This window comes from Procambarus clarkii, chromosome 76, assembly GCF_040958095.1.
Source record: "Procambarus clarkii isolate CNS0578487 chromosome 76, FALCON_Pclarkii_2.0, whole genome shotgun sequence".
NCBI lineage: Eukaryota > Metazoa > Arthropoda > Malacostraca > Decapoda > Cambaridae > Procambarus > Procambarus clarkii.
Genome location: NC_091225.1, coordinates 4,622,398 through 4,638,107, shown reverse-complemented (window position 1 = coordinate 4,638,107; position 15,710 = coordinate 4,622,398). Strand labels below are relative to the sequence as shown.

Below are 15,710 nucleotides of genomic sequence, written 5' to 3'. Positions count from 1 at the left end.
GCCAAGGTGCATAGCGCTCCTGGCTATCTGGTGCAAGTGTTGGGATCCATAGCCTTGGAGAAGAAAATAAAGAGTAATCAGATAAGACTTTGTGGATCCTCACTAAATACTTTGATATTTTTATCTCCTACCACCCCTATTCTTTTTTATGTGTGTATATATATTCCACCTTATTTTAAAACTTCATTACACAAAAATGGTTAAAACATTGGTTACATTCAGGGTATAAGGCTGCTTGTCACAGGTTGTAGAGTTCCTTCAGCTCCTCAGATAGCGGGCAGGAACTATGGATGCAGTGACCTTTTCCTCTCTGGATTGCTTGCTATGGCGCTGAAAGAGAAAACAGGAGGCTCTAGGGTCTCTAGGTGTTTCAATAAGCTTGGAACCCAGCTCCTTAAAAAATTAACAGCACTTTTACCTCAGGCACCACGTGACTCTGAGGCAATGGGGACAAAATTGTATTGGTCATCAAGATATTTGTATTTATGCAACTGGGCTGCTTCCTGGTGATTGGCATCACCTCCTGCCTGTGCAGCACTGAAGTCAACATAGCTGTTGGCTAAAGTTGAAATGCAAGTGTAGTCCCATTCCAACTGTCTACCATTCTTCCAGGGTCTAGACCTCTTCTGTGATCCCGTCTGGGAGACTGACAGGCTCATCAGAGTTGCGGGTCACTAGGTAACGGGGCTCTCTCTCAGCTGGACAACCGGCTGTGGTCTGCTTCTTTTAACATTGTTATTAAACTCACCGTGTCTTGCATGCTATCCTCCTGTCCTTTGGCAGAGAAGGACATTCCGTCCATACCTGTTGGCCACTGTCTCGCACCAAACACTCCTGAATTTGGAGTGAATTGGGGCAGCAAGATGGAGAGCCACAGCAATTCGGAGGGCCTACGGTGTGACATATGTGCCGGTTGCTAACATTTGGGTTGCTAATTGGAAGTCACCTGCATTGGGAGCTGCTACAGCTCTAAGTCGGATAGTGTCATGTGGTGTTGTCGCAGCTTCTAGGCATGTCGCAGCTGCTTGGTCGAGCTGATTGCTTGTGAGCCTCAGAAGGTTTTGATTCGGGTACTGTTCCTGTGAGAGAGACCCATTTGGTGGTGCAAACTATAGAGCTGGGATCATTTATCAGAGCCTGTTGAACTAGGTACTCAGGTAGGATTTCCTTCCCCAGGTAGTTAAATGTCATTGAAAAGGACAGGAACGCTGGTACAACAGTTTGTGTTCCTGTGCGAACGCCGAGGCCACCGAGTTTGACAGGAAAGGAGGCTTGTTTTCACTGAGTTGCTGTGAGAAAGATTGAGAGCTTTTTCTAGCATTGATTTCAGTACTAGATTTTTTATTTTTGTTTTCATTGATTACTCTTCTAATTTAATATTATTGAATGATGGATAACATCTAAGAAAGTAGGTCAGCCTGGGAGGGACAAGCATCTGGTGATGAGGTAAAGTGCATCATGTGCATCGATGTCTTCAGTCCTCTCATTCATCCTCTTCAGGTCAATTATCTTCTTACCAAGGACCTCGTCGATGGCGTTCCCACCAAGAGGAGCTTCTAGGGGTGAGCTGTTCTCAGGGTTGGTCATATGAATACCAGGAAAACTACCTTTAGTGGTCTATTATATGCTTGTCGGTAGAGGTTACCTCGCACTTGGAAGAGTTCAGGGTGAAGCCTAGACTTGTGTATTGCTCCTGAATTATTCTTATGTCATCCAGGAGGGAGTCTGGGGATACAATTAGAGTACCATCGTCCAAAAACCAAATGTTGAGCTCACTGGATAGGTTACCAGTGACCTCCTTGATTACTATGCAGAAAAGAGAAGGAGCAAAGGGGTCACCCTGTTGAAGACCTTCTTGTGATTGAATTTCATGTTCCCCCAATAACAGAATTAAATTCTTGCTGTATCGTGAGTTTACAAACAGGCAGAGAGAAAGAAAAAACGATGAACCGCAATGAGTACTGCATCCCTTCTTACTAGATTAAAAGCATTTTTGAAATCCAGTTTTATCAGGGCTTTTCCATCTGTATTGTTGGCAATATAGACTCTAGCTCCATGAACCGCTGCCTTACAACCTTGGGGGAATGCTCAACCCAAGCTATTTTGGTTTCCGGATGTCTACTGCTGCCCGGTTAATTTTTCTAGCAGAAGCCTTAGCGACGAGGTGCCGAAGTGAATTGCCCACACCTATTGGTCTTACAATAGGTGTGGGCAATTCACACCTCACCTCTTACATTTATCCTCAGGGCACAGAGGGTAGTGCCAAAAAAAGAGAGGCTGTATGGTCTCTGGTATGTTGCCAGGTAGACATGTGGTGGAGAATCTAGTTAATTCCACCAGGAGGCCCTGTGCAATGTCTCCCAGTACAGGGTTGAGCATTTGTTTGCTGTGGTTGTGTCCTAGTCCTGTGACCCCGCCTGCTGATCCTGGGTGGAAGGATAAAGCTGCTTTATGCACCACGGATTCGACTACACACAGGGATTCTGCCCTTGTGACACCGACTAGTAGAACACTGTCATCACATGAAGCTTGAGGTGGGTGTTTTTCTCTCAGGGCTTGTGCTGTAAATAGGCCTTCCTGGTGGCAACTGTGTCCTTGCTGGTGATGACTCTGATCACCACTTCTGTGTTGCCTTCTATTTTCTTGCTGACTGTTGACTTGCTGACGAAGTCAGCAAGTCAAAGGGGACCTTAGGGGACCTTAGCCCAGAGAAGAGTAAGCCCATGCGACAGGAGGTAAAATATTTGTTAGCAAATGATCTTGCCGAGCCTAGCAATAGAGAATGGTGCTCACCTTGTGTGTTAGTAAAGAAGGGTGAAGGCTCGTTTCGCTTTAGTACAGATTATCGAAGAGTAAATTCCATCACCGTGTTAGATTCCCACCCTATGCCTCGAGTAAGTGACTGCATTGACCAAGTGGGAAGCGCAAGGTTGGTTTCCAAGGTCGACCTGCTGAAAGACTACTACCAAATTACTTTATCTCCTAGTGCAAGAAGGATCTTTGCATTCATTACTCCAGACGTTTTGTATCAGCACAAAGTATTTTCATTCGGCATGAAGAATAGTGGAAGTTGCTTCCAAAGGATGATGAGTGAAGTGCTATGAGGAGTTGAAGGCTGCACCGTGTACATCGACGACATAGTAGTGTATGCCGACAGTTGGAAGGAACACTTGAATCGACTGAGAGAATTATTCAGAAGATTGGAGGAGGCAAACCTGACAATTAATCAAGCCAAAAACGAGTTCAGGATGGCCCGATTGGAATATAAAGGTTTAATCGTAGGCCAAGGAGAGGTAGTACTCGTGGAACAAAAGGTTGTAGCTATCAAGGAGTATCCGATTCCCAAGACGAGGAAAGAGCTGTTACATTACCCTGGGACGATAGAATATTACCGTGGATTTTGTAAGAACTTCTCGACGGTGGCACACCCTCTGACAGAATGACTATCCAAGAACGTTAGGTGGAAGTGGGGAGAGGCGTGTCAAGAGTCGTTTGAGAAGATGAAGAAATTACTAACAGAATTACCAGTGTTGAATTCCCCCGACTTCGAGTCAGAGTTTATTTTACATGAGACGTTGGGGTAGGAGCCATGCTGGCTCAGGAAAAGAACAGAGTACACCGTCCAGTGGCCTTCTACTCAAAGAAGTTCGAGAGGTACCAGCGGGCTTATAGTACAGTGGAGACGAAGCTTTAGCCCTTATGTAATTGAAGTATTTCGACGGCTATGTGGGTGGAGGTTCTAGACCGGTGCAAGTGTTCAACCGATCACAACCCCTTGACGTTCATACATAAAATGAAGAACTTACACCAAAGGCTGACGAGGTGTTCCTTACTGTTGCAAGAATACTGGTTGGAGATTAGACATATTAAAGGAAGGGAGAACGTGATAGTGGATGCCCTTTCCCGTATTCAGTAACCGATATGACTCTTATTTTAAGGGGAGGGGTATGTTACGGTGCGCTCTCTTATTTCTCCCCTGTTCCAGCATAAAGAGTCATATCTTCATAACTTGCAGGTTCTCTAAGACCCAGGGAATCGTTTGATATAGGAGGCAGCTGGAAGGAATACATATTGGTTGAGGAATCGTCATTTTTATGTTGTGCAGGTAAAGGGGCTTACGCCCCTAGTACATACAAAATGGCGACGTCCCTGTTGGGTTGGCGCCAGCTGGCTGGCTGAGGTCACGTGACGTGAGTGACCAACCAGGGCCCACCCCTGGAGGCTGTAACGTCACTGGGAAGCCTGTCTCAGGACCTGCACGTCACTGAGCCAGCAGAGATTCACGGACCTTTGACACGAGCGGAAGTGCGTCAGTGAGCTCTCGAGATCGGAGGTTGTAGAAGCCTCACTCAGTGGATTGTGCATCCTAAAGCAGTCTACCATAGAAGACTAGTGTACTCCTGGGGAGCACAAAGAAACAGTTTAGTGGGCAAAAGAGCGCCAAGAGCTCGTTGCTATTAGTCTACGATGGAGGTGAGCGGTAACACTGGGAGGGCAGTGCGACGCCCTGTGGGTCACGATTTAGTTCGATGTGCGAACTGCCGTGACCGTTTCACATCTAGTAAAGTTTTGGAGGGGAAACATCACGTCTGGATCCATGAGATATCGTCTCAGTGAAGTAGCGAGTGAGGAAAACGACGTGCTAAGTGACCATTGGTTGGACCAGCTTGGAAGAACTGAAATCAGGGAATAGGTACGGCGACGATGAGTTACTGCATGATACCCGGAGGACCTGTGACACACGACTGGAATGCCGAGAAGCGAACTATGTACCTCTACAACTATCGGAGGCGAGGTGTTGGTGGACAGGAATGTTTTAAGGTAGTTAATTATTTCCCTCCCATTGTCCTTTGATAACTAGACTAGATAGGCTCTACATATATTTATATTAGTGTGTTTCATATTATGTTTATTATGTTAGGAGTAGGTTAGGCTCAAGGTCAGCCTACATATTACCTACTACCTGAAGAAGACAGCATGGCATGAGTGTAGCAGAGTTGCTGGGCGAAAGGTCTACGTTGATGGAGCTGGCCCCCTAGTGAGGGTACGAGTGCCTCTTTAAATTTGCCCTGCTCTCTGCGTTGCCAAAGGCGGCAAAAGGACAGATGCCAACGTTCACCAGTTTATTTACTTATTATTTTATTTATTACTAGCCATACCCGGCCACGCGTTGCTGTGGCTCAGCAACACATGTGCGCTGCTGAGCAAGAGCAGGTTTCCCGAGCAAGTTTTTATATGCATACTATATTGATGTCATGTCTGTGACAAAAAAAAATAAAAAAAAAATACTGTTGTTCATGTGAGAGAAATCTTTGAAACGTCTCTACCAATTACTTTGAACTTTTGACACAACGTTGCATTTGAATAGGCAAGTGTTTTTATATATCTACTATATACATGGTTCACCTGTGATGGGAAAAATATGCTTTTTATAAACAGGGCCATCTGTTGGACATAAGAGCAACACATGCTGTTATATCCAAAAATTTCTTCACTGATTGCTTTGAAATTTTGACACAACGTTCTATTTGAATATGCACGTGTTTTTATATGCCTACTATTTAGATGCCACACCTGTGAAAGGTAAAAACCATGTTTTTTTTAAACAGTGCCATCTCTTGCACATAATAGCAACGCACGCTATACTAACTATGTTACAATTCCATTTCATTATTTTTTATTGTATTGATATATTGAATTTTCATAGATTTTTATTCATTTTCATTTTCATTTAATTATTTTGTGTGAAATTACGTGGAAATTGAGCTGTGTGGTTTTCCTTACCATTAATTTCGTGAGTATTAGTATAGATGCCACACCTTTGACAGGTAAAAACATGCTTTTTTGAAAAATGGTGCCTTCTGTATCACGTAAGAGCAACACTCGCTATTCTAAAAGTGTTACGATTTTATTTCAATGTTTCTGATTTCATTGATTAATTGTATTTTCATAGGTTTCGATTTATTTTCAGTTTGATTTAATTATTTTGTGTGACATTGCATTGGAAATTGAGCTGTGTTGTTTAGCAGAACGTTCATTTCGTTTGTATTGTTTATTATCTTCATTTTTCATTTTTTCATTTCGTTTTTCATTTTTTTCTTATATTTCAGTGATGGAAATATCAGATCATTTCATGTTTCGAATTTTCTGATAGGAACATCAGATCATTTGGGAACGCATCAGACGAGGGAGTAGGGAATGGTGAGGGGAACTGGGGTATGACGAGGGGATAGGGGAGAGGGTAATGGTGGGGGAGGACGAGGGGTTGGTGGAGTGGGAAATGGTTAGGTTGACGATGGGACGGTGAAGCGGAGAATGGTGGTAAGGACAAAGGGACAGGGGAGGGAGAAATGGTGGTGAAGACGAGAGGATGAGGAAGTTGGAAATGGTTGGAAGGACAAAGTGATGAGGGAGTGTGGAAAGGTTGGGAGGACGAGGGGATGGGGGAGGGGGGAATGGTGGGAAGGACTGGGAATGTTGAATTGGGCCGTCTGCCCAACGAAGACGGCCCGTCTTCGTTGGGCCGTCTGCGTTGTCCAAGTATTGTACCTCACCTCACTTCACCACTCTCTCCTGCCTATTTATACCCATCACTCGATCTGTAAAATCATTCCTTCTGAAGATGTATTTAATGTACGAAAGTACTTAAGGAAATTCCTGTTTCATTTTCCTCCGTGGTCTGACATTGTCATATATATATATATATATATATATATATATATATATATATATATATATATACACGGAACACAGTGCAATGGGTATAGAATGGAAGTAACTGCAAAGGGCCTATTGGCCCATATTTCTTGATGCTTCTATATTGGAGCGGAGTCTTGAAGTGAGTTGAATATAGTTGTGCATTCATTGACTGTTGATTGCTGGTGTTGACTTCTTGATGTGTAGTGCCTCGCAGATGTCAAGCCGTCTGCTATCGCTGTATCTATCGATGATTTCTATGTTTTTTGTTAAGACTTCCCTGGTGATGGTCTGGTTGTGGGAAGAGATTATATGTTCCTTAATGGAGCCCTGGTGCTTATGCATTGTTAATCGCCTGGAAAGAGATGTTGTTGTCTTGCCTATATACTGAGTTCTTTGCGGCTTACAGTCCCCAAGTGGGCATTTGAAGGCATAGACGACGTTGGTCTCTTTTAAAGCGTTCTGCTTTTGTGTCTGGAGAGTTTCTCATGAGTAGGTTGGCCGATTTTTTTGGTTTTATAGTAAATCGTCAATTGTATCTTCTGATCTTTGTCTGTAGGGATAACATTCCTATTAACAATATCTTTCAAGACCCTTTCCTCCGTTTTATGAGCTGTGGAAAAGACGTTCCTGTAAAATAGTCTAATAGGGGGAACAGGTGTTGTGTTAGTTGTCTCTTCAGAGGTTGCACGGCGTTTCACCTTCCTTCTTAAGATGAAGTCAACGAAACCATTTGTTGAAACCGTTGTTCCTAGTCAACAACGGCTTTTCCAATGGTTTCGTTGTTATATATATATATATATATATATATATATATATATATATATATATATATATATATATATATATATAATATATATATATATATATATATATATATATATATATATATATATATATATAATGTCGTACCTAGTAGCCAGAACGCACTTCTTAGCCTACTATGCAAGGCCCGATTTGCCTAATAAGCCAAGTTTTCCTGAATTAATATATTTTCTCTAATTTTTTTCTTATGAAATGATAAAGCTACCCATTTCATTATGTATGAGGTAAATTTTTTGTTATTGGAGTTAAAATTAACGTAGAAATATGACCGAACCTAACCAACCCTACCTAACCTATCCTAACCTATCTCCATAGGCTAGGTTAGGTTAGGTAGGTTAGGTAGTCGAAAAACAATTAATTCATGAAAACTTGGCTTATTAGGCAAATCGGGCCTTGCATAGTAGGCTGAGAAGTGCGTTCTGGCTACTAGGTACGACATATATATATATATGTATGTATATATATATATATATATATATATATATATATATATATATATATATATATATATATATATATATATATATATATATATATATATATATATACATAGGGGGTGGTAGGAGAAGAAAATATCAAAGTGTTCAGTGAGGATCCACAAGGTCTTCTCTGAGTACTCTTTATTTTCTTCTCCGAGGCTATGGGTCCCTACACTTGCACCAGAGGTGGTACCCCTTCTAGGTATTAAAATATATATATATATATATATATATATATATATATATATATATATATATATATATATATATATATATATGTCGTACCTAGTAGCCAGAACGCACTTCTCAGCCTACTATGCAAGGCCCGATTTGCCTAATTAGCCAAGTTTTCATGAATTTATTGTTTTTCGACTACCTAACCTACCTAACCTAACCTAACCTAACTTTTTCGGTTACCTAACCTAACCTATAAAGATAGGTTAGGTTAGGTTAGGTAGGGTTGGTTAGGTTCGGTCATATATCTACGTTAATTTTAACTCCAATAAAAAAAAATTGACCTCATACATAATGAAATGGGTAGCTTTATCATTTCATAAGAAAAAAATTAGAGAAAATATATTAATTCAGAAAAACTTGGCTTATTAGGCAAATTGGGCCTTGCATAGTAGGCTGAGAAGTGCGTTCTGGCTACTAGGTACGACATATATATATATATATATATATATATATATATATATATATATATATATATATATATATATATATATATATATATATATATATATATATATATATATATATATATGTCGTACCTAGTAGCCAGAACTCACTTCTCAGCCTACTATGCAGGGCCCGATTTGCCTAATAAGCCAAGTTTTCATGAATTAATTGTTTTTCGACTACCTAACCTACCTAACCTTACCTAAACTAACTTTTTCGGCTACCTAACCTAACCTAACCTTGCTATGCTATGGCCAATGCCCAAGATTACCATCCGAGTTGCCTAACAATAGCGGTAGAACTACGGTTTAGCCTCATGCAGGTCGGCGTTCATTACCCAACCCTCCAAGTGGTTAGGTACCATTCCTTCCCACCGTCCCGTCTCAAATGCTTATACTGACACCTTCCAAGTGCTATATAGCCGTAATAGCTTGGCGCTTTCTCCTGATAATTCCCTTCCTCCCTCCTCCACTACCTGGTCACTAAGATTACTCTTCACCTCTTCACGAGGTAAATGTAGCGTCTCCTGAGGAAAGATCCCCTTACGTTTATTGACATGAACTAACTTCTGGTATTCATCATATAAATATCTAATTAAAAAATTCACCGTGCCGGTATAATGTACAAAGTAATAGCAAATGCAGTGGGATGTTTTTGACAGTGCCAGCGAGACAGTAGCTAGTGCACATGAGTAGAGATGACATTATTAGTGCCTGGTTTCCCTGCAGGAATTTTGGGATAAACATATATTTGTATTAGAGAAACTTTCCCCTGTACATTCTGCACTTTAAAATAATGAATCAAAAATGAAATTACATTTTTAAACATATTACAGGACATATTAAACTAAAATATACAGGCAGGAGTGTTTATAATAATTTGTCACAATATTGTAACAGTGGGTGGGGAAATCATCAGCCTCCATCTCATACAGAGACATAGAGAACAGGTGAACAGAGAGAGATTATGACAAGACTATTATGTTGGGATCGTGTAAAGACCCTCATCCCACCAGATGGTATGGCGATATTTTCCCATTGTATGCCTAAGTATTCCGTGTTCAGTTTGAAGCGTTGTCTGGCGTTAGGTAAAGTAGGATGTAGTAAATATGAGTAGATTATATATGCACCGACTCACGGTCGAGGTGGCCATGTTGGAACAAGTCAGGACACATACAGTAACCCATAGGCTATTAATGCCACGCTAGTTATGGGCTGTGAACCTAGTATGCTTAGATTACCAGAACACATTTATTTTTGATCTACTGATTTAGTAAGTTATATTGAAGGTTTAGTGACTAATACGTATTTATGTGTCATTATTCTTCGTAATTCGTGAGACCTATGACGATTATGCATCTGAAAGAATACTTTTGTGCCGTAAGTCCTTCTATGTATTGATAGCCCAGTGCCTAGTTTATACATGCTACATCCTGTTCATTACCATTACACCATGTACTCTTACGACTGATGACTTCACCTTACCAGGTGTTGGTGGGGACGTGGCTGGTGTTCTGTGTGGTCATGATCACAGGATATAGCTCCTCACTAATGGCACACTTGACGATCGTGGGCAAGACCACACCCCCGGAAACCTTCGAGGACCTCGTATCTCGGGACAACTGGAAGTGGGGCATAGAATCTTATATCTTAAATGGTGTAGTTATCTTGTATTTCACCAAGCATTCCGACCCTGTTGTAAAGGAGATATACAGAAAAATGGAGGTCAGTAATTGTTTGTTTTTTTAGATTCCTGTCAACAACCTTTTCTAAAATCCATGACCAGTACATGAAAATATTGTTTGTAATTTTTCTTTACAATTGAAGAAAAAGCATTTATTTGGCGTTAGCATTATTTGAAAGCAAATCACTATAGCACATAATGCACACTACTCACTTAAGATATAAATTTATAATAGAATATAGATATCTTCAAAGAAAACTGCGTTCAGACTGCGATTTTAAATAACTTTTTAAAATAACATATTCAGGAAATAATATTTTAAACTGGAAATACCAATAAATTCTGCTTTTTAGGCACTGACAATTACGGAGGCGCTGGAGAAGGTGAAGAAAGGCGGGTACTCTTTCCTAAGCATGAATTACTTCATCAGCATCACTGTAGCCTCGCGCTACGCCGACAAATACGGACAAACACCTTTCTACATCAGCAAGAATGAAATTGCATTATTTATTTCATTTGGGTTGGGGTTCAGGTACGTTACGGATGTTCGTATTGTGTTCCATCCCAAGTGAACCATTGTCTTCTCTATAATTATCTATCTTAATGAAGTTATGTTTGGTTTGTGCATGCGTACAATAATGTGAATATTTCTCCAGAGTTTGCTGTAGTGATGATAAGTGACAATTTGTTTCAAACATCTCAATAGACAGCATTTTCCTTGTGCCTAATTTGCGTTAAAATCTGAGCACCTCTGTATATTTGGATTAAGAAATTGTAACAGTTTTCTTAAAAACAGTTAAACCACTTAGACTTTATTACAATAGGCGACTAACAGTCGTAATGTCAGGCCATTTGTTCTCGCCCTGTGACCCGCTTAACCTCTTCAGTCTTCAAAACATGCACTGGAATCAAGTATCCAAGATATTTTTCACAATAATTATTGTAATGTTTAACGTATTTAATTCCCATCATTTTAATGCTAAAAAATTTGAATTAATACAAATTTCTGTACTTCCACAGAAAAAACAACGCATCTTCCTTACCTGCATTAAATTAAAAGCACATTTAGGTTTGGGTTTAAAATTGGCTAATACCATTACATTGCTTAGAAAAGGTTCAGCAACTAAATGAGAAGTGAAATAATATGAATCTTTCATACTAGATAGAAAGTTAGTGATCAGTGAAGTCCAAATTTCATGTAATGTAGCCTGATATGTTCTTACATAGAACTCTTCAGTGTTCCACAAATAATATCCGATTTGCTACTGTAGCAACAGTCTGATAAATCATACAGCTCTGATAAAAGAAAATTTGAAATGATTTGACAGGTTGGAACCATCCTAGAAATTTGAGCATTACAATAGGAGAACATCATCAGACCAATTATTCTTCATATATGCCTAACCAGGTGGCACCTGACAGCTGAGATGACAGCGCTTCGGATTCGTAGTCTTGGGGTTCCGGGTTCGATCCCCGGTGGAGGCGGAGAGAAATGGGTAAAATGTTTCTTTCACCCTGATGCCCCGGTTACCTAGCAATAAATAGGTACCTTGGAGTTAGACAGCTGCTACGGGCTGCTTCGTGGGGGTGTGTGTAACAAAAAGGATGCCTGGTCGAGGACTGGGCCGTGAAGACGCTAAGCCCCGAAATCATCTCAAGATAACTAACCAATGTGTTGATTTTGTAGTGAAAAGGCGATGTTGTAATGACTTATTACAGATAGATGCTTTAGCATTTTCATGTGTTCTACAAATTGCTTCTAAGGTTCTCCTCGCTTAGCTGACTTTGAGGTAATTCATTTCGTTTACAGTTCCATCCTGGCATGTGTGAGGGAGAGTGGAAATGCTTCATTTGAGGACATGTGGGTGTGCACGGGTTTATGGCTCTTTATGAAGGTCGGAACTGTTCGTGACAGTAGAGTTCCATTATAAATATATTATGCACTTACTTAAGCTACGTATTATATATTATACCAGCTGTTCCCGGCCACGCATTGCTGTGGCTCAGCATCATATGTGCATTGCTGAGTCACAGCAGCATTCCCCTGCCTCCCAGTCCTCCCCACCATCCCCCCCTTCCCCGTCACCTCGTCCTCCCAAACATTCCTCACTACCCCGTCCCATTTTCCTCCCCTTCATCCTCCACTCCAGCATCCCGTCGTCCTCCTAACCTTTCCCCACTCCAGCATTCCCTCGTCCTCCCCACTATCTCCTACTCCCCCGTCCCCTCTTCCTCCCTACCATTCCCCCCTCCCCCCGTCCCCTCGTCCTTCCCACTATCCCCCACTCACCTATCCCCTTGTCCTCCCAACCATTCTCCATTCCCCTCGTCCTCACTATCTCCTACTCCCCCGTCCCCTCTTCCTCCCTACCATTACCCCCTCCCCCCGTCCCCTCGTCCTTCCCACCACTCCCCACTCCTTCGTCTGATGATCAAATAATCTGATGTTCTTATCAGAAAATTGGGAACATTAAATGATCTGGGGCTAGATTCATGAAGAAGTTATGCAAACACTTATAAACCTGTACATCCTTCCCTGTCAATGAGCTCCAAAGCACCAGGAGGCTGTTTATAACAATAACAACAGTTAATTGGCAAGTTTTCATGCTTGTAAACTGATTATTAAATGTAACCAAAGCCATCAGAGATTGAGGAACGATGTACAAGTTCGTAAATACTTGCGTAACTGCTTCGTGAATCTGGCCCCAGATTTTCCCATCACTGAAATATAAAAAAAAAAAAGTTCAAAAAACTAAATGAAAAATAATGGAAAAATAAAAAAAATAAACTATACTTATGAAATGAATGGCATGGTAAACAACACAGCTCAATTCCAACACAATGTCACATAAAATAATTGAATCAAAATTAAAATAAATCGAAATTTATGAGAATTCAATTTATCAATGAAATCGGAAACATTGAAATGGAATCGTAACTTATTTAGTATAGCATGTGTTGGTCTTATGTGCAACTGATGGTGCTGTTTTTCAAAAATGCACGTTTTTACCTATCACAGAGGTGCCATCTATATAGTAGGTATATATAAAAAGACACGCCTATTCGGATGCAATGTTGTGTCAAATTTTCAAAATTATTGGTGAAGAAAATTCGGGGATTACAGCGTGTGTTGCTCTTACGTCCAACAGATGGGGGTGGTTTTTTTTAACCATGTTTCCCCTTATTATTAATATTAACATCTTTATTGACAAAATTAATTACAAGTTTGCCTAATCTGATGATTTCGATTAAGTCTTATTAAAGTGAGGATAATGCTGGTATTCACTGTCACGCAGAACAGATGGTCATACATAAGACAGTAGGTCTAAACTGTAGGTGGAAGTACATATATATCATGGTTACAATCATTGTTTTAATGTATGGATATGTGAAAACAACTTTCTATTGTGCACTGCCACACACGGGCAGGGATGGGTTTATAAGTGATGCAACTTAGAAGTAATATAAATATAAATTGTTCTTCATTCTTTAAAATGGAGAAGCAAATTTTGGATAAATTGTTAGGATATCGTCCAGAACAACTGAGTCAATGAAATAGTTACACAGTTGGTGGTACAAGAGGCCAGGTCTAAAGTCCTTTACGGTTTCACATTCAACGATATAGTGTTCTAGTGAATGCATTAAAGGTTTATCACAGAGTTTACTATTTGAGTATTCTGGTAGTGGCTCAGCCTCACTAACCTTCCAGATGTGTCTATAGCTAAGGCGAATTCGCGCAATGACTACATCACATTGCCTGGTCCAGTTACTGTGCTGACCATACAAATACCTATTATTACAAAACTTGTCATAACTTTTAATACTGCAGCTTTCAGGCCTCTGGGCATTTCTTAGTTCTTCTAAATCTGAATTAATTTCTTTAATTTGTGTGTTTCTACCCCCCTCCCCGCTCAGCTCGTTGTTGCCGTGAGGGGGGCTTAGTGGGCGGCTGCTGCCAGAGTGTGATGCTCCTTGGGACAGTCCAGTTTTTTTTTTTTTTTTTTTTAGCCTTGTGCTCCTGCTGCCGTCCTTTCCAATTATTATGCTGAGCACCTTTTCGTTTTTCTCCCCACTCTTCTCCTATCTGCTTGCCGTTTCCTGCCGACCTTTTGCTTGTTCTGGTTATTCCCTTGGACTTCTTCTATTTTGACGCCCCATGTGCTTGAGGAGGCATACTCTTTCACCCGTAGAACTGTAGTACCCGACGTCGAGAGCGAGGGGAACCTTTTATTGTCAATCCCCCTTTCGTCACTGAACCCGATCTCGACGGACTGTCGGTTCTTAAGGTGGCGTTTGTGGGGCGTATACTCACGACGCACCCCTAGGAGGCCCCGGCATGATCGGCGATAGCTTCTTCTTGGGTGTCCTGCCTCTAATTGTGGCTCCATGGTGGGTGTGGGGGCACATTCGTGAATGAATATTCCTTTAGCGATGATAACCCCTGTTTCGATTGTTTCTGCTTTACCTTCTCAGGCTCGTGGGGTGGGCGACCAAGCCCCCGAGTCGGCCTGTATTGGAAGACCAGGCTCTGTAGCTCCCGCTGCGTTGGGCCCCGACCTTGCTCCTCCTATGACCGTCCTGACTTCTTCCCCCAGCTCCCCTCCCTCCTCTGTGGTTGGGTCGAGCCTCCAGCCCTCAGTGGTGACCACTTCGTCCCCTGGTGCGGCTAAGTCTCTTGTTGTGACTACTGCGCCTTTTAACCCCTCTCTCTCTGGGGGTTTTCACGGCCGCCCTCGCTCGATTCCTTCCCGTTCTATCAAGCTCTGTTTGGTCCCGCTTTGTGGGCCAAATATTTTGATCTCCTCCCTCTTGATTCTACGCCTCCTGACGATTTCTCCTTCCATCGACATCTTGTTGATTCCGTGGATGCCTCCGTTACTTTCAACCCCACTCGTCTCGGTACGCGTGTCGTTGCTGCTCCTTCTCAGGATGCTGCTTCCCGCCTGGCTGCCTTATCCTGCCTTGGCGAGACCCCTGTTCGGGTCTCGGAGAACGCTCAATTGAATGCCAGTGTTGGCACTATTCTGCTCCCGCCCCATGTTGCGACCGGTGTTCGGGACCTGCGAGACTGCCACGACGATATTTGACATACCCTTGCTGCCCAGGGCCATTCTATTCTCCAGGTGGACACGTTTACTCGTCCATCTCGTGCTAGTCGCCGTCAACCTCTCCGGGTTGTGAAGATTACCTTTGATGGTCGGACCCTTCCACCCTCTGTCATTCTTGCTGGTGCCAGGTGCTCTGTCCAGGAGTACGTTCTTTCTCCTCGGCTCTGTAACAAGTGCTGGAGGTTTGGGCATGGTGCCCTCCGCTGCTCCGGGACTGTCTCTCTCTGTCCTTTGTGTG

The 15,710-nt window shown here is 41.9% G+C and overlaps 1 protein-coding gene across 1 annotated transcript in view; it reads left to right on the top strand.

The window, feature by feature from the left end:
- LOC138357135 (glutamate [NMDA] receptor subunit 1-like) overlaps window positions 1-15,710 on the top strand; it is a 184,518-nt gene that overhangs the window by 142,761 nt on the left and 26,047 nt on the right. The window contains exons 9-10 of the mRNA XM_069313782.1: window positions 10,169-10,405; window positions 10,718-10,896. Of these exons, the coding sequence (XP_069169883.1) occupies window positions 10,169-10,405; window positions 10,718-10,896 (416 nt within the window). The remainder of the gene's footprint in view (window positions 1-10,168; window positions 10,406-10,717; window positions 10,897-15,710) is intronic.